The sequence below is a fragment of the Apium graveolens genome, chromosome 6, assembly GCF_009905375.1.
Source record: "Apium graveolens cultivar Ventura chromosome 6, ASM990537v1, whole genome shotgun sequence".
Taxonomy (NCBI): domain Eukaryota; kingdom Viridiplantae; phylum Streptophyta; class Magnoliopsida; order Apiales; family Apiaceae; genus Apium; species Apium graveolens.
Genome location: NC_133652.1, coordinates 236,377,687 through 236,397,189, shown reverse-complemented (window position 1 = coordinate 236,397,189; position 19,503 = coordinate 236,377,687). Strand labels below are relative to the sequence as shown.

At 35.0% G+C, this 19,503-nt stretch overlaps 2 protein-coding genes across 2 annotated transcripts; one reads left to right on the top strand and one right to left on the bottom strand.

Annotated features, from left to right (window-relative positions):
• Window positions 1-2,691: 2,691 nt before the first annotated feature.
• On the top strand, window positions 2,692-5,791 carry LOC141667990 (APETALA2-like protein 1). The gene is made up of 10 exons (XM_074474645.1): window positions 2,692-3,460; window positions 3,603-3,628; window positions 3,767-3,797; window positions 3,891-3,978; window positions 4,147-4,292; window positions 4,478-4,522; window positions 4,620-4,723; window positions 4,832-4,947; window positions 5,093-5,200; window positions 5,385-5,791. The coding sequence occupies exons 1-10, from the start codon at window positions 2,979-2,981 to the stop codon at window positions 5,622-5,624; spliced, it is 1,386 nt and encodes a 461-aa protein (XP_074330746.1). The 5' UTR covers window positions 2,692-2,978; the 3' UTR covers window positions 5,625-5,791.
• A 714-nt stretch (window positions 5,792-6,505) lies between these two features.
• On the bottom strand, window positions 6,506-14,576 carry LOC141666856 (uncharacterized). Its single transcript, XM_074473074.1, has 14 exons — window positions 14,425-14,576; window positions 13,807-13,905; window positions 12,966-13,093; window positions 12,727-12,877; window positions 12,530-12,639; window positions 12,222-12,305; window positions 11,406-11,454; window positions 11,227-11,318; window positions 10,307-10,442; window positions 9,934-10,061; window positions 8,393-9,855; window positions 7,818-7,925; window positions 7,007-7,716; window positions 6,506-6,807 (listed from the first exon to the last, which is right to left on the bottom strand). The coding sequence occupies exons 1-13, from the start codon at window positions 14,539-14,541 to the stop codon at window positions 7,166-7,168; spliced, it is 3,216 nt and encodes a 1,071-aa protein (XP_074329175.1). The 5' UTR covers window positions 14,542-14,576; the 3' UTR covers window positions 6,506-6,807; window positions 7,007-7,165.
• Between the last annotated feature and the right edge of the window lie 4,927 nt (window positions 14,577-19,503).

Genomic DNA, 19,503 nt, shown 5'->3' with positions numbered 1-19,503 from the left:
TCCTTCTCGGCCGCAATTGTCCTTCTCTTCAGCTTCATGACCTTGCCCATCCAGCTCTGCATGTCTTGCACCTTGTCCGCAACAGCAGCAGCCCAAGGGGTAGCCTGAAAAAAGACAAGGAAAAAATTTTGTCAGACCGAATGACAAGGAATGATGGACAGTATTACTAGAAGGACAAACGAAATACGGAAAAATTAAATAATTACTAGGAAGAGAAAAGACATCAGCTCCGCATAAGCCTCCGTTGGAGTAGCCGCGACATAGAGCGAATGTTCCACCGGGAGCTGGAGTCCTAGGCAAAGGTCCGGAGCCACATCCTTTGTCTCATCCATTGCTGGATAGACAGTTTGGTCACTCGTCAGCACCCCTAAGTTGGGGACGTATGTCTGAATGACCCCATCTTGGCCACTCTGTCGCTTGGTGACCTGTTCTGAACCTCCTCGGCCGCCCTGTCCCTCTTCCTTAACATCGACCGAAGTAGGAGGCTCCTATCGGCCAACCTCCAGCTCCTTCTCCATCTCCTTCTGGGAGGGATCGGCCTTCTTTTTCTTCGCCGCCTCCTCGACCGCCTTCTTTGCAGCAGGCTTCATTTGCTTCCTCTCCAAAAGAGCCTCCATGGAAGACATTAAAAATAAAATAGGAGAAGGATTAGCTGAAGCAAAATAGAACAGTAAAAACAAAATAATGCGTAAAAGGAAAATAAAAGAACGAAGGATAAAGGTTCGCTACCCACACCCCACAAACCATAGATCCAAACTTGGCTTCGATACTCTTCCGATGTAAGCTTCGCACTTTGACATCGAGCAAAAAAGTATAGATCTACTTCTTCTCCACACTCAAGTTAGGCATGATGAGTTTTGTGGGTTCGAATTCCTGCCAGGTCGAAAATTGACCAAGCTTGGGCCACTGATGGAACACCAGTGGGTATGGATCGTCTTATTGTTTAAATTTTGTTGTCCAGTCCGGATGACCTACCCTGCAGGCGATGGCGTAAAAGCCTAGACTCTTCGGATTCTTCCGAAAATCATAGTGGGACCAGAAGAGTCTCGTGAGTGGCTTCACCCCCTCCTGTATGCAACGGTTCTGGAAATAGTTGATGTGGATAAACCCATTTGGGTCCATCTGTCCCAGGGACATTCCCATTTGAAAGAATAGATGCCTCAGGATCTTCAGCAACGGGACACGAAACCCCCAATTAAACACAGACTCAGAGATATCGATTGCCCTATCTCCGTATCCCTTCGGAACTCCTGGAGTATCAAAAATCCTCTCATCATCGTCTGCATCATACGAACCAATATGCGCAGCGAGGGATCATGTACTCGGTGTACATAGCCTCCACATTCGCCTTCAACAGTTCCGATCTATTATTGACCGCCGGGAACGAAGCTGTGGACCCAAATAAACTTCGCCCCGTTTGTTCAGGCCGAGAAGTGGAGGTCCCCGCCAAAATGTTCGTTCGGTCCATGTCCCTGTATTCGAAAATAAGGAGATTAGTTATTCCAAGTACTCGGGCGAATAAGCAAAAGAAAGAAGAAAAAAGAAGACCGGGTACATGTTCCAGGACCGAACGAACGAATCTTAGGATAAAGACTAAGACGCCCATTATCATCTCCCGAAGGATGTTCTAAGGCAAGATTCCCCGAAGGAAGTTCTTGCCTAAAAATACCTTGTATGCCACCTTTAAATCCAACGGGCAAAAAACAAGGACACCAATGGTCGGCTCCTAAAGGATGTTCTACAGCAAGAATCCCCTTAAGGGAGTTTTTACTCAAGTACACCTCGCATACCCTCTTTAAACCCAATTAGTGCCCCAAAAAGAAGAAAAAAGAACCCACAAAACCAAACCCTTACGCTACTCCCCAAAAACCCAACTCACAAAGGAAGCTCAAAAGAAAAATGCATGCAATGAAGAAAAACATACAAAGAAGAAAAAATGTGCACTAAAAGGGTATTGACACTTACTGATTTCAAGATGCTCTTCGAGAGGAATAGGGTGATCTGGGAAAATGGAATTAGCGATGTCTGTATTGAGATTGTCAGAGATTTGGGAGTATTTCTTTTACTGATGCTTGAGCTTCTTGTGTTTGGGGGGGGGATGACAACAAGAAAGAACTGGAGTGTTTATATAGGCACAAAAAGAAACGATTGCGTGCGAAAAATTGTCTCTGGGCGTTTTTGAAATCAACGGCCCGGATGGAAACGGTTGAGATTTTATGGTCACGATGAGATCATGAATAAACGTGTAGGACCGCTGTCCTCTTTAATAAGTTCATAGTTCCCCACGATGCTGCTACATGGCCCGACGAACCCGAGAAAAGAAAGAAGGAGTGTCTTAGGGTTTTCACCCCAAATTGAGCCAAGTTTGATGTCTATCGACCGACCGATGAACCAGACGAAAGACAGGAACATGTTAGATGTAGGCCCAATAAGGCTCAACGAGCGAAAACCCACTTAGCCTCTCACCAGCTATTCACTGGCACAGAATTTAAACGCTTGTCCCTGTATCACTCCTCCAACGTTTGTCCGGATTATTTTGTAACATACGACATTAATTACAGGTTTAAAGTATAAATCGAGTGTTTCCGTCCATGAGACCACCACCACCCACCTTTTTGTTGGTTTATAATGATAACTAGAATTGCCTTTTTTATAGGTTGGCCTTGTTTTGGCAAATTTCACATACAAAAAATCTTCACAATCTTATCCCTTTAATATCCCCATCTCTGTTATCTCCCTTCGTACCCTGTCATCTTATGCTTTATTACACTAATAACTGTTTACTCCACCTTTTCTCAATATAACATAATACATAACTCATCCTTGCACACATCTTCCTCCACAACTTCCTTTCATTCTTCACATCTTACAGTATTACATATATAGCCAATCATGTTCAAGTGAGATTAATTAATGTTGTTCAACCATTTTTATTAGCTCATCTAATATTGTAACATATATTTTATTTAGGTTGTAAAATGTTGGATCTTAATCTTAGTGTTGTAAACCATGACTACGATCATTATGATTCGATGATGATTCAAGAAAATGGCATGGATGTGGAAGAATCAATGACTTGTAACTTGGATAACTCTTCAGATTGTAATTCAAGTAATGGTGCTGTCACTGCAGATGTTGATGATAATAACTCTTCAACAGCCACCTTCAACTTTGATATCTTAAAAGCGGATCGGAGCACTCAGCTCCACTTGGTCACTCAACAACTATTTCCTGTACATGATAATAATATTAGTAATACTTGGATGAGTACATGTTCGAGTTCGAGTTGGAGTCAGAGTCGGTTCCAGCCTGATCAAAGTCATGCTGGCATCTCATTCAATCAGCCTCAAGTTGATAAAGCGCCGGTTAAAAAGAGTAGAAGAGGACCCAGGTCACGGAGCTCACAGTATCGAGGAATCACTTTCTATCGGAGGACCGGTCGATGGGAATCACATATCTGGTATTTATCATTATATTTAACCAAATCAAACATACTAGGTGTATCCCAAGCAGGATATTGTAACTGAACCGAATACGAAAAACATATCCAGATATATGTATTTGATGATTATGTTTTCTGATGTTTATGTTTATGTGTGCAGGGATTGTGGGAAACAAGTTTACTTAGGTATAGATTGACTGACTGATTCAACTCTATGTGTATCTCGTTATTATTACCTCTTTAAGGAGTCAATAGTTGTTCTTTATTTGGTTTGTCCATGTATGGTAATAACTGATTTATGTTTCTGGATGTTTGGGTTATTAGGTGGATTTGACACTGCTCATTCTGCAGCTAGGTACATATTAGTATATTTTATTCACAAAATATCTACTTCAAATTTTGTTTTGTGGATATGTTGATGAATCATTTCTTGCAAATGTGATTACAGGGCTTACGATCAAGCTGCAATTAAATTTCGAGGCATCGATGCTGACATTAATTTCAACATTAGCGATTATGAGGACAGTATGAAGCAGGTTAGTTCTTTCTAGAAAATGAAAAGATTTTGTGATCATGTAACTTGATTTGAAGATGAGGTTTACGTTCCCTTTTATATCATCCATTAGAGAACCTCTAATCAATGTTGGAAGGGGTACAAACAGGTGGTAGAAATTAATATTTTGTAAGGCATGATACATTCGCAGATGGGAAATCTGAGCAAAGAGGAATTCGTGCACATACTGCGTCGTCATAGCACCGGTTTCTCGAGAGGAAGCTCTAAATACAGAGGAGTCACACTTCACAAATGCGGCAGATGGGAAGCTAGGATGGGACAGTTTCTTGGTAAAAAGTAAGGAGCTATAAACTACTTGAGTTTGAATGTATAGTTATAATAAGATTCTGAGTTGTCAAATGAGATTGTATTTATATTAATCTGGAGCTGGATGATTCATTTCTCATTGTTTGTAATACCAACTGATTCTTATAGAGGGAAATGATTGAAGATTTGTAACAGATACAACGCCTGCATTGCAGGTATATCTATCTTGGGTTGTTCAAGACTGAAGTAGAAGCTGCAAGGTCTTCATGATCTGAAGTTACTCTCTTATAATTGAATTTCTTTTTCTCACTTTTCAATTGAGTAACACATCTCTCCCTTACAATGTTACAAGAATAGGGCTTATGACAAGGCGGCTATTAGAAGTAATGGAAGAGAAGCAGTTACAAATTTTGACCCAAGTGCATACCAAGAGGAATTGATCTCTGAAGCCCGTGGTAGAGGTACTCTTGAATATATTTTCTAACACTTGATGATTTGTTTTGGATGCATCTATCACAATTTAAGAATGAGTTAAAGTGGCACTATATTGCCTATGCTTTTAATTGCAGCTACCAACAGCAATCTTGATCTCAACTTGGGTATGTGTACACCCTCTTCTGCAAATGAAAACATGGGGAGTCCTCACCATCCTTGTTACGATGCACTCGAAGCTAGGAGGTTAGAGGTAATTCAAATCATGATTTGCTCACTACTTTTGTCATATAACTCATTGATTTGTATTGCAGCTTGAACATAAATTTGATTCTCATGCTTGTTAGTTGTTTGAAGTTTGTGTAATCAGCTTGAATTTGGCGTCGTTACTTATGCAGAACCCTGACATGACAAGTATGGATAACATCCCTTTAAGTGGGTTTCCAGTTAGACCTATGCATCCTTCCTTGGGTATGCGCCTACTTCCTGATCACTCAAGGTACAAGGTAAGCTGTCAGAACCTCATTTTGTTCCCTGACAGATGCCCACTTTTTAGATACTTGACCTACTTATCAATATTAGACAAATTAAATAACACCTTCAAGCATATCTTTGCGGTTCTGTGATAGAATTTATGTTGCCTACCACTATTAGTTGCATCTGAGGTGTTCCTGATCAATGAATATGCAGGAAGGAGCAACAGAGCAAACAAATGAACTAGTAGGTTCTTCTTCATTAGGACCACAAAATCGGTCCTGCCACATGAATAACAGTCAAGTTCATTCTCCTTCTGTTAGATTTGTCTCAAATGCAGTATCATCAGGATTCCCGTCTCCGGCTAACAGTCTCCCACCTAACATTCATTCATCAGCAGCAATCGGTCAATACTTTCATGCACCTTCTATCAATGTTACTCGATACTTCTATTAGATTAGGCCCCAGCTACCCGACGCTCTCTGCTATGTGCCCATGTCCAAGGAGAAACATCCATAGACTGATGCTATGTTGGGACTTCCGTCATGTGGTTTATGTTGCCAGTCATTCCTAGGCAATATAGTCTCATGAAAAAGGGCTTTTATTCATTAAGGGTTTTTTTATCTGCTGCTTTCTTTCTTCTCTTACAACTTTCTAACATAATATACAGCTGTTACATTTTTACTTATTAACAAATACGTTCTACAACCATCAGTCAAATGACTGCAACTTTCATTTTGAAATTTAGCTAAAAATTTGTGTATTAGATAGACTAGTACAACCAAACTAGAATATATTACAAACCAAACCCCCACTATTATCATTTGGTTTTATAGGGATATAGTTACAAATACAAGAACTACTGTATTATTTTAGCGCCAAGTAGAGTTTGTTTTCGTTTTGGGAAACATACAATTCAATTATACAATTCACCATTTTTCCCAGATCAGTTTAATGCAACCTTTTTTTAACCCAAAAAAAAAAAAATCACCTTGCCTCCCTCTACCCTTATTATGTAATACTCCCTCCGTCCCTTTCAATTATTCACATTTTTTAGAAAGTGTTCTACACGCATTTTAAGGTGCATATTACGTATAGTTCTGTAATTTTTTTTTACAATTAAAATTTTTCTGAATAAAAATTAACACATTTAACTTTTATTCAGAAAAAGAAAATTGTAAAAATAAGTTACATAATTATACTTTTTATGCACCTTAAAATAAAGGGACTGAGGGAGTATATGATATGAAGAAAACACGAGGCGGATGCAACATACAGAATGATTTCTTTCATTCACTTGTTGCAAGGTAAACATTACTGAAATCCACATCGTCACATGTTGCAAGCTTTTAGTATTTTTCGAATTCTTTTTTACAATTAATCATCTTTAGTAGCAATACTAATAACAAACTTGATTTTTGTATATATTTATAGAATGAAACTAGGTAAAACTTTCTGATTTTCTCCCACAAATCTGGTTGTTAAACTGGTATGCATGAACTAGTTAATAAAAAAATTAAACTTCAAAAACTCAGTTGTGAGCATTTACTTCAACATTTTTTGTAGAAACCAATAAAGCATGCACCCTATCTTTGTGTGTTCAGACGTCGTACTGAGACTTGGGCACAGCTTGCATTGCCTGGTGAACAGAAATCAACAAATTTACTCAGTACCATATGATAACAGTAGTTGGTAAACACCCTTGGGCCAACATAACTCGGATAGCAAGGGAACAAACAATTAAAAACATGCAGATAATATTTATTTGTATGTAACAGATAGAAAATAATCTGTTACTGAATATATACTTGCAATACAAATATCATATCTAAGTGTACCTCTTGGTGAAGACCGTTTTTTAAAAGGTTCGATCATCGTCATCGGCAAGGCTACCCAGCCAGAACAATCGAGAACAACTCCAGTTTCTTGGTGCAAACCTTAAATGTCATTTCACACAAGGTCATCCTGTTCTTTTTCGATTGCATTGTCAAATCAATTCAAAATTTAAATCGATATGTTTGTTTGAATAAATCGCCAGAACCAGCCATCCGGTACTTTGAATCTTCATAACCGTTAAACAAATTGTTAATACCCATTCTCTCAGATCTAAGAAGCTCTGCCATACTCAACTCATTCATCCCTTGAACCTCATTCCAACCATCCCAATTGCCATTTGAGATTAATTGATTCCTGGACTGGGGACGACTAAATTGCGAGAAAGAGGATAGATTTTTTGGACTGCCATAATACTCAGGATGTGAAGAAAAATTCCCACTCATTTCTGCATATCTATGATTTTGATTTTTGTGTGAATTAAGAGATCTTTGCATCAACAACTCCTGTGCCTCATTTTCATAACCATACATCTGCTGAGGAAACCTTGATCTCATGTCTAAACCAAGACTGTTATGCCCACCTGGAAGTCTTCCTTTACCAACTGCCAAGATTGCAGGATCCATAAATTCGATATCTGCAGCACTGCCAATATTCATTTGTGAATTTGCTGGATAAGTTTTTCTAGACAAGAACTGTTCGAGTGAATAACCCCCTGCAAATTGTGGAAAAGGTTTGTTAATTTTCTATATCCGAACAGAGTAAATTTTAGAAAACAAACATGGACAATGTAGTAAATAAAAAAATTTAACGAACCAGAATCCATGTCAGGAGATGGGTCTATTATCCTTTCTGTAAATCCTGGTGGAGGAGCTCTGGCGGGTCCAGAAAATCCAGGGGGAGCTGATGCTGGAGCTCTTGATACTATTTAAGAACAATATAAAAGGATATTTAGCCCAAGCCCCAACATAGTGCAATTAGAAGATTAATTCTATTATTTCTTATAAGCATCCACGTTATATTAATAATAAAAATATAGTTACATTAATAATAATATATATATATATATTTTATTATTAATTTCCAAAGCAAAATAAAAAAATAAAAGCCATAAACTTGGTCATGCCTATTCGAGGCAAGGTGAACATAGGGTGGAGACTAACATAGGAAGCCAAGCTTCATAAATACAAAATTACATATTATTTTACCAATTTGATAAAGTAACATGAAGAATGCAGAGTTAGAGTAAGATTCACCAGAGGTTTCCCATACATGTCATGTGTTGAATTACAAAAAAGAGCTAGGTGACATAGCATGATAAGATGTAAAATGTACTACAACACAAGAATGCAAAACATAAATAACAGGAAGGTAACCACACGTCAGCTGACCTGGAAACTTGTTTGAACCAAGTGTATTGTTATTTGCAAAATCGCCCGGATCTTCGGTATTAAAAGAAGATAAATTATTGGACTTGCCAAGATAATAATCTCCATTACTAGAAAAACCATTTCCAAAGGAGTGATAATCATCTACAGACTGACCAAAGTTACTGAAAGATGGTTCAAATTTGGGCATTTCATTATCTTCTCTGGCAAAAGAGAATCTAGATTGATTACTGGTTTGAACTTTCCAAGAAGTAGATGCCCCATGAGGCCGCTGCTTGTTTTCAGCTTCCCCCAACAATTTGGCCAGATTCCGAGGAGAGCTTAAAGGATCGTCCCACGAATCAAAGTCCATTGACAAAATATTAGAAATGATACTGCTCTCTCCTATATCATCTGTATCATGTTTCCCTCCATCTGATGGCATGTAAGAATTGTTGGTACCGTTATCCAACTTAGTAAATTTACTAGCTAGAATCTCAGTATATCCATTGGAACTCGATGGGATATTGTATACTTTGGGTAACGAACTCTTATCAACAGTCTTATTATTTACAGTAAGAGGATCAACACTGAAATTAGCTGATAAAATTCGAGATTTATGATTGAAGGATTGGGATAAGCTTGGCAAGTTACTTCGATGACCAACAACTTCTGGGTCTTTTATTCGTTGGACATTAAATGATAGCAAATCATCCTCTAATTCAGAACTCGTACTACCAGCCACTTTTGATTGCTCATGTGATCTTAATTCAGAATGTTCTCTAGAAACAAAAGCATCTCTGTGTGAAGTCACCGTATTTGATGCACCATTCAAAGACAAAGGATCTCTATGTTGTTCGCTAATGCACCGTTGTAAACGTGGACCATCAATACGCAATGACTGCATATCAGAGCATACCTTCTGAAATTTAGTTTCTAACACAGGAACTGGCTCTTTTTCCGCACCAATACGAGACGCATCATAATTATTATAAGAACTCACTGGGTTGTGTGGCATATTGAGCAAGTCATTTTTATCCTTCAATGAATCAATATATTGGGTAATTGGTACCGAGGTAACAGGTTGTCCTGGTGTAGCATGAGTATAAGACGTGGTCCGGCAATCTACCTTTTCAGATTTGTGGGACATATTGGGAGAATCATCTTTATCCTTCAACGAATCTATACACTGCACAGATGGTATAGAAGTAACGGGATGCCCCGGTGTGGTAAGAGTATGCGACGTAGTTCTATGATCCACCTTTTCAGATACTGCCAACTCTAGTTTAACTTTCTGTCTAGCTACAAGTACTGCTTCATTAGGCTTCTTCTGCACATCACTATGTATTGCAGAGACCTGAGTTGGGTTTGCTACCACAGTTGAAAATGCTAGAGAACCACTACAGCTGTCAGATTTCTGCTTAAAAGGACCATTTGAACTAGCCACATTTAAAGAGGGTGGCTGGCTATTTGAAGTGCGGACTCCCCTATAAAAGAAAGTCCTGTGAATAAATAATGAATAGGAAAACCAATAATGAATATATGAAAATCAATCAATGAAATACCATGATGCTGCTGCTGGAAGACTCGCAGATCTACCAGAACTACTATTAGGAGGAGAGCTTCTGACACTGCTTGCCGGAGTCTGCCATACCGATGCACCCAGGATATTATCAGATTGTAAATCTGTGTTCTGCACCAACAATACTCATATCAGTATTTTGCAAAACCAACCAGTTACATACCTTCAGCTGGCTTGTGAGCTCAACAGAAAAGGTCGAAGAACAAGATTGCCATGAGTTGTTGCACAGAACTCCTTTGGCAAGCAAAATAGGTTACTTATGCAAGGTACAAATAGCATCAACAATTCCTATTACGCGATTTTCAAGTAATAGATAGAACCCAACATTTTGACACATCAGTACAATAGAAACTTACAATGGTCGCTATCTTATTGCTAGGCTTTCCCGAAGATGAATGGTTATTGCTGAACTCATCTGCTGGCGGTGGTAGAACATTACCCGAACGTGGACGCGGGTCATATGGAGCACTGCTAATTTGCTGAACTTTATTCCTATAAATAAATAGATAGGTTAATTGGCCAAAATAGAAGAGATTAAAACAATACAACAGAATGAGCATTAACCCTTTTGGGAACATGCCAAGTCACTGTTTATGATAAATTAAAGCCTGCCAATCCTAAAATTTAGAATAAGTATGTAAGTGTATCTCTAAAAGGAAAAAACATATTTTCTTCAACGAGCTACCACTTGAAAAGAAAACGGGTTCCATTTGTAAGGACAGCCGGTAACTTGTCAAAAAATTCACCCGAACTTCATACAATTAAAAACATGTAAACTTTTAAATTATTAACACTATTATTAGTTTAGTTCTCAAAGTAAAAAGGTTTCCATATCTGTATACCTATTTAGGAACACTAAAGCCTTTATTTAACAATTATTTATTTTAATATACAAAATTCTCAATGGTGGCCAAAATTGCATGTCAACATACATATTGTTTTAAAAATTAATCATATAATAATTGACTTGATTCTTCTAATGCAAAAAGTTCAAATTTGCAATTAGAAATCAAAATAATTTAAAATAAGCAAATAATGGAAAAACTATATAAAAATAAATAAATTTGGTTCTAGCATAACTAACAATACCCACAAATGTGCAATCCATGAATATTATAACCTCAACATCACACCTTCAGAACATTTTCTCAGACGGGGATAGAATAACTTCAATGATATGACATCTATGCAGCAAGAAGAAAAAAAAATCCTGCTAATCGAATCTCAACAAAAAAAACAAAAATAAGTTTCTGATATTTCCAATCATGTAACATACCTTGTATATGATGATATGATCTCATCTTTGCTGAAGCTAACTTCATGTGAGCCAATTTCATGCAAGTATAGACAATCCCGATTGTTGCAAGGCTGATACAAAAAAGATTATCATGAAACTGCATCACCAAAAAAATACTAGAAGACAATCACCTCACACATCTATGGTGAAGACCATACCGCGTTCCTCAGCCATGCATGACAATATTTTGTAGTCCCAAAGCATGCCCTACAAAATGAAATTCATAAGAAGCAATATATTTACAACTAGTAAGGTTGCGGTTTATGTGCCTGTGTACACATTGATTTATATATATGTTTCTTACTCGTTAGTACCCATTTGATGCACGTTGTGTAGAAAAAGACAAAAGTAACATACATGTTTAGAGTAATTATAATTCAAATACAAAATAGTTAACTGCTTATGCTTTGAATGTAATTCAAACAGTTTAGGAAACAATCTTTTATATGATTATTCGTGCATTATACTAATTAAAAAATAGCGATGAAAATTGCTACTTTGAATGGTTCGCTTTATCTTTTTTTGAAAAAAAAATTGTAAAAACTCTCTGGCATATAATGTAAATATAAATAAATTAATAATATGATTTAGATAAAATATAAATAAAAATAGACATTACAGTAGCATTCATAGTTAAAAAGGTATAGATTTGACCAAAATGTTTTTCAATCAGTTAAAATTACTACTTCTCTACAAGATAATAAAAAATTAGAGATCAAACACAAAAATGGGTAATAAATTAATGGATAGGGAATTAAGAAAAGAAGATAAATTAAAAAAGGACAAGGGATAATTTTGTTTAAAGTCTCTGTTAGGGGGGGAGGATCCGCATGAGATAGTGGAAGCTAACGTGAGCTGTTTAAGGAGAAGTTAATTTGTTGCAAGACAAATTCCGATTGTACTTCAGATTAGTAATAAAATGAGACATTGATTTTTATTCTTCGTTAAGAGCAGCATCAATAAAGTGTTCATACTTTAAAGGTCTCCCATCCAATGTAAACCCATGCACTGATTGAATACATCGCACCGCTTCCTCTTCTTTCGAATAAGTAATATATCTGAAGCAAAAAGAAACTAATTAAGAGGGACCTGTATATAGCAAGCCAATTGACAGTGCATCTAACTTGGATTATAAATCAGTACATGATACATGTAGTGAAAACAATTAACAAAATATGATAATATACATGATTGCCAAAGAAAAATACATAAGAGTAATCTTAGTCATTGAATCTAAGAAAGTACATATTAGGGAATGAAATAGATATAAGAAATAACGTACACACTACAAGTTTCATTTGGAAATTGTTGAATAGTCCCCGCTGATGTGCGAGATATAGAGACCTTCAATACCTTCCCATACTGAGCAAAGTACTCCTTTCCTTGTAAAAGCTAAGCAAAAGGGAACAAAAATAAGCAAGGGGAAAACTGAAAGGAATAGTAGAGTAAGGCGAGGATCTCAAAGACAGATGTGCATACATCTTCATCTGCTAAATCTAAAGGTAACCCCATAATATAAACAAGGTTTCGCTGAACCACTCGAACACTAGTGAGTTGCTTTCTTCCATCAGATGTTTTACTTTTTGACTTGGCTTTTGTTTTCTTCTCCATACTCATTTCAGCTACTAACCTATAATAACACAAATGACATGATTGCAACAGATGAGCAAGATCCTTCGGAAGTCATTAATTTAAATACAACCGTCATAAGTGACAACCTTTCAAATTTCGCTGAAGTCTCCACTATCTTCTCCTTATTATAAGAAGTGCGGCATGCCGGACAACGGCCTTCTGTACCATCTTTCTCCGCCATATCCATTATGTGATGCCAACACCAAACACATATCTGTACAAGAGCAAACGGTTATTCCCAAAAAAATAAAATAATATAAACCTAAAATGCATTGCAGAGAAATGATGGGCACATAAATCTATAGCAGCTGGAAGCCCTTTAAAACACAAGAATGTATCTAGGTTTAGATACTGCATTACTCTAAAAATTCTATAGAAAAAGTTGAGATCATCCCACAAGTCCATACCTAATAATGTTAGGACTATGAGAATGGCCTTCAGCTAATACCACTAGCAAATCCACTATTCGAAAGTATCAGTTAGAATGTCATATTAGAGTACTAAATATCAAAAATAAATTTAAGTCAATAGTATGCAGTAGTAACATAACTCGGAGCTTTCACATATTGTTAAAAGAGAATAGGGGTGGAAGTCACAAGCAACAAAGTAAATCAAATGAAATGTGATACAATAATACAAGTCGATGACTAAGAACTGCCAAGGAGGCACAACAGCAGAAGAATAAATTACTGAAGGGGATAACTCCTACCATGTGTATCCCCAGTGCTTAATCATTTTAGTATTTAAATATGATTATTTAAAAGGTAGGAGAAACCCACAAAGATCGTTTCTTTAAAATAGATTTTAGAATTCTAATCTAAGAAAACTCTTCGAAACACGGTTTTCAACTATAATTAATATGATTGACAAAATATTAAACACCAAAAAACTTCCATTGCACAAACAAGAGGTAGGATGAGTTCATACATCATATCCACACTTGCAAGGCTTGAGCTGCTGATCTGTCAAATCCATCTCTTCAGCGCAAAGAGGACAAGTTTTTTCGCCCTGATCACTCATACTTGCCTACAAGCAGAAAAAATCAAGAAAACCACATAAATCAATCCCAAAATCAATTTCCACATGAAATAATCAAAATTGAAAACTTACACAATACATCTTGCACAAATCAGTACCAATCTAAAAACACTTAGAACACACTCTAAACATTTCACACACATAAACTGAGACTAAAACAAACACTGCTACGACCGGAATCCCACTTTACGAAACCCTTGTCTCAGTCCAAGTCGATACAAACAAAACCCAATTCAATTACCATAAAGACACAAACTTTATCACAAAAATCAAATCTTTGTTCAACAAAACACAAAATCAACACAAACAGATCCAATAAAACACTGAAACCAAAGTAAACCCCAATCCAATCAAAACCCAATTGAAGAAACAAATCAACCAATCAATACGAAGAATCAAAGCTTTGATAAACAAACAGAGCTTAAATCGAACCAATTGAATAAGATGCAAAGATATATAAAGACGTAATTAAAATGAACGGAATTAGGGTTAGAGAAGAGAGCTCACAAATTGATCGAATCGGAGGGAGATTGAAGAGAATGAGAAAGGGGGAGATATAGCCACACACAAGTATACACTCAGGAACACTTTTTTCAGATTGTGAGAAAATGTATGTGAGTGCATAGCCTTGTATATATAGATGTATGTATCGAATGTTATTTTATTTGGGCCGGGTTTCGGATGGGTTGGGTTTCAAGAGAGTCGTCGCTAATTTTATATTTATCTTGTCGGTTTTATTAATTATGAAGTTATTTTTTTGCCCCTCCAATGTCGAGTTATTTACGAAAATGGATGGCATGCTTGGGTTCATCTTGTTGTGTAGAGAACTGACTATTGATATTTGAGAGTACACAGTATAGTTATATTAATAATTAATATAAATAGAATTATAAAATCTATAATGACATGGGAGTTAAACAAAATTATATATGTTATTCACTCGGACTAAATAATATTATACTAATCATGTGATCTTAAATAAAAAATAAAAATAAACTAAATGTAGTTAGTTAAAATTGTTGTCTCTGTATAAAACAAAATAATAAATATTACTGGTTCAGATAAAAAATTATAATATACAACCGGGATAAAAATAAAATTATAATTTGAAAGGTAATTTGTTGGTTAATACAATAGAATCAAACTAAAATAAAATAAATATATTATTTATCATGTCTAAAAAATAATAATCCCATACTAAAATAGAATAAAAATAAATTAAATATAATTATCTCAATCTGGTTGATATAACAAATATGTAGTTAAAACAAAATAATGTATAGTATTATCTGCGTTAAAACAAAAATAATTTTGAACTAGATATAATTCTTATAATTTTGATCCGAGCTAAAATAAAATTAAAGTATACCCCTAATTCGTTGGAAGATATAATGTAGGCTAAAAAGGAATGGAATAGACGGTATATGCCTCTAATAGCCGAAACATTAAAAATGTGATAATTGACTATATGTACAGTATTTGGTAAATATATAGGCTTTTTTCTATTTTTATAATATCAAGCTTATTTTATTAATACCCAACTCGAGATAACTAACTTAAAATATGTGCGATGCACATACTTACTTTAATAATATAATAAAAGGGTAACTATTACTCCCTCCGTCCCACTGAATTCTTTATATATTTTTTCCTCGTACTTCGCACACATTTTAAGACTATTATAAATTATAGTTTTATAAAAAAAATTAATTTTTTTTCTGTATCAAAGTTTAAACATTATATTTTTATTTTAAAAAAATATTTAAAATTATTTAGGGAACCATGATTTACGAGAGTCTTAAAATGCGTGACGATCCCCCGTTCCCCAATGTATAGAATCTAGTGGGACGGGGGAAGTAGTTATTATAAAAAAATTCTTTAATAGATGACCGAAAAATGTAAAATCAAAACTTTCAATATTTCGTTTATTATTTCATAAGTACATATCTGTTAGTCATTATATTAATAGTATCATACTGAAATAAACTAAGATATACTATTCATCAAGGCAAAAAGATTATGTAATTAATCCGACATAAAACGTTAGCATGCGATTAATCAATAAAAAACTATGATTTTTTTTAACACCCATCAGATCATATTCTTAAATTTTAGACCAATCATGTTATATCATATTCATTATTTCTAAAATGTATATAATTCTACACACAATATATATATAATATATTATTTCTAATATTATATATATGCTAAAACAGTATCATCATTATTTAGTAAATAAATTACTGATCGAAAAACAGAATTACTATAGAAGCAATTATAATTTACTTCTAATAAAATCTAACTCAACTCGAAATCTGAAAATTTTGGATTTGCACAAATTTAAAATAACTTGGGAAATATCCCGCATTTAAAAATTCAAAAATTTAAGAAATATATTTATAAATTGTAAATAATATGTATATAGAAGCCATCACAAAATATACATTTTTATATTTAAAATATTAAATATATAATAAAAGAATATTGTAATTATTGGGGGAGTAAATTATCGATCAAAGAATAAAAATTAGTTAGAACAATCATGATTCACTTCCAAATTCTAAATCAATCAATCATAAATTACTTTTTATTGTTTACAATACTTATTAATATTTACAATGTGTGGTTAAATTAAATTCAATTATATTAATCTCTTGATTTAATAAATTCATATATTACATAGTTTTTCTAATTTTATAATTTCAGAGTTAAATGCCTTGGCCAATTTATAATTTAGCTGTCTCCAAAACACCACGTCGCGATTATTAGCCCTACTCCTACCATTCTGCCCAGATATGTTGACACTAGCTTTTCACATCTTAGACCAGGGATTATAGGTCCCTTTTTACTAGAAACTGATAGAGCATTATGTTGGATATTGAGTGCAGTGAACACGGGGGAGGTGAATGTATTTTCTTATATTTTAATTACTTGCAAGAATATTTGACTTATATTTGAACAAAGCAGACATGAACTTGTAGTGATAAAATGTTTAACAGTAAACACACAAACAATTTATCAAAAACTCACCTGATTCTATTAATCAAATATGTTTTGCTACAAATCCGTGTTCTTAAAATTAAGAACTCGTCTACAATTTACAGGTTATGGTATGAAACAAGAATCTACCCTTCTAAAATTTATATCAACTAATTACAATTTCATTACCTCTTTATTAATTTCCTTGTCTTATTTACTCTGACATCTCCAACTTCTCACAGCTGGAATTTCTTCAACTTTGTTTTCTACTAAGAGCTACTCATTTTACTCCTCATTTGAAACTGAAAAAAATAAGAATTCACAAAGTAAGAGTGAGCCAAAAATGCCCGGCAAGTATCATAACTGATTTTCAAGTATCAATATCAAAGGAAATTTCCGGACATAATCTTGAAATAATTTATAAACATTTTTATTTATTTGAAGTAGTTGATCGAATCAAACATTGGTCGTTACTAGCCCTTAATCATAAATTAAAAGTGATGAGCGATTCCCATATTCACCTCTTGAATCAGGGTTTTGTCCGGTTTTGTAATCATAGAACTTTTCAAGAGGAAATATCGTTAATGGTCATCAACAATAAATTAGACTGGAAACTAGTTCAACGTTCACACTCATACCCTGTTGATCAATCAGGATATAGTATAGATCCTATACATATCTGTATAGATTTATTCGGGTACCCAGACACTATGGCCCAAGGGTCCAGTCCATCCCCGGCCCATAGGGTCCAGTTCATTACTGGCCCTCATAGCAACCATCCAGCCCGTAGAGTATTTTGATGTTAAATCATTTTGATTTAAAAATATCCCGCTTCAGAGTTCGCAAATAACCCGAAATAATAGGTATTTTGTAACATCCCCAAATCCGGGGTCAGGATTGGGTGTCACTAAACAGCTTTAAACAATATAAGCATGTATATTAAAACAAATATACAGATAACCCCTCATTAATCCGGATCGCTTACAGGTTATGGTATGAAACAAGAATCTAACCTTCTAAAATTACAATATCTAAATACAATTCTATTACCTCTTTACTAATTTCCTCGTATTGATCACTCTGACACCTCCAAATCCCCTTTAGCTGGAATCTCTTCACTTTTGTTGTCTATTGAAAGCTATTCACCTTTGCCCTCATTTGATACTGAAAGAAATAGGATTTCACAAAGCAAGAGTGAGCCAAAAATGCCCGGCAAGTATCATAAATGGTTTCCGGGTATCAGATCAAAGAAACTTCTGGAAATAATTTTTTTGAATGATTTCAAAACATCTTTATTTATTTAAAACAGTTGAGCGAATAAAACATCAGCCCTCATTGGCCTTTAATCATAAATCACATTTTTTTGTAAAATAACAGTGAGCGTTTCACTGATTTATCTCTTTGAATCAAATCTTTGTTTGATTTTGTAATCATAAACTATTCAAGAATGAATGTCGTTAATGGCGATCAACAATAAATTAGACTGGACACTAGAAACCAACATATGCACTATAACCTGCTGATCAGTCAGGATATAGTGCGGATTTATACCCAACTGCATAGACCCACCAACATATGGGGTACCCAGGCAACTATGGCCTAATTAATCAAGGGACCAGCCATCTCTGGCCCTTAGGGTCCAGCTCATTCCTGGCCCTCATTGTAACCATCCAGTCTGTGGAGTATTTTGATGTCAAATCATTTTGATTTCAAAATACCCAATTTAGGCTTCGCAAATAACCCGAAAGAATAGGTATTTGCTCAAGAGATCAATCGATAATCAAGGAACAAGATCAAAAGGCACTTGCATAAATAAGAGTAATTGCAGCGAAATATAAAAACATTTAACTATCCTCAACTTAGAATAGGAACGAAGAAATATTTGCAGTATTTTAGAAGAAAGGTTAGGAATACTTGCCTCAATTGATAAACCTCTGATTTTTAACTATCTGCCATATCACTCAGTCCTGATGTATCTGCATTTCCATTGGCAGACCACTTGACCTTTCTTATCATTCACCATTTCAGGTTTATCTATATTCTGAATCCACTCGTTTCATTACTATATGTAATCAGGCTTTACTTTTACAATCTCTCTCTGGCTTTGAATGCCTCGCACTATGTGTATCTATCATAAAAGATACCATTCAATTAAATGACAATATATAATTGTCTAGTCTATACGTTTATCCTTATCGTCTACCCGCACGATAATAACAAATAAGGATCATTTTTAATCATATAAAGTTTAATCGACACGTGGACTCATAGTTCACATAACACATAAACACACAAGGCACGTATCACATATTTTATATAAGACATAGTCACATAATTGATGTAGCACAATAGTTGAATCGTCAAAAAATAGGTCTTGATACGTTTAGAATTGAAATCGAGTCAAAAAGAGTATTTTATCGGTCAATAACTGACTTAGAATGATTCATAAAATAAACACCCTTTTTATATCAAAGAATTTAGGTCTCGAAAATATTTTTAATAGGAGCAGAATATTTTTCTGAGTCTAGAGGCGTTCGTTTCGTATTAAACGGACGAACGGTTGGTTTATTATGAATAAAATAAGAATAATTCAATTAATAATAA

What these genes read in the sequence shown, in the direction of transcription:
- LOC141667990 (XM_074474645.1), top strand. Translation starts at nt 2,979, where the DNA reads ATGTTGGATCTTAATCTTAGTGTTGTAAACCATGACTACGATCATTAT. An exon ending in TGGGAAACAAGTTTACTTAG is followed by an intron (nt 3,629 to 3,766) that starts GTATAGATTGAC and finishes TTGGGTTATTAG; the next exon opens with GTGGATTTGACACTGCTCAT. An exon ending in CTGATCACTCAAGGTACAAG is followed by an intron (nt 5,201 to 5,384) that starts GTAAGCTGTCAG and finishes ATGAATATGCAG; the next exon opens with GAAGGAGCAACAGAGCAAAC.
- LOC141666856 (XM_074473074.1), bottom strand. Translation starts at nt 14,541, where the DNA reads ATGCACTCACATACATTTTCTCACAATCTGAAAAAAGTGTTCCTGAGT. An exon ending in CCCTCCGATTCGATCAATTT is followed by an intron (nt 13,906 to 14,424) that starts GTGAGCTCTCTT and finishes TTCTGCTTGTAG; the next exon opens with GCAAGTATGAGTGATCAGGG. An exon ending in CTTCCAGCAGCAGCATCATG is followed by an intron (nt 9,856 to 9,933) that starts GTATTTCATTGA and finishes TTTCTTTTATAG; the next exon opens with GGGAGTCCGCACTTCAAATA.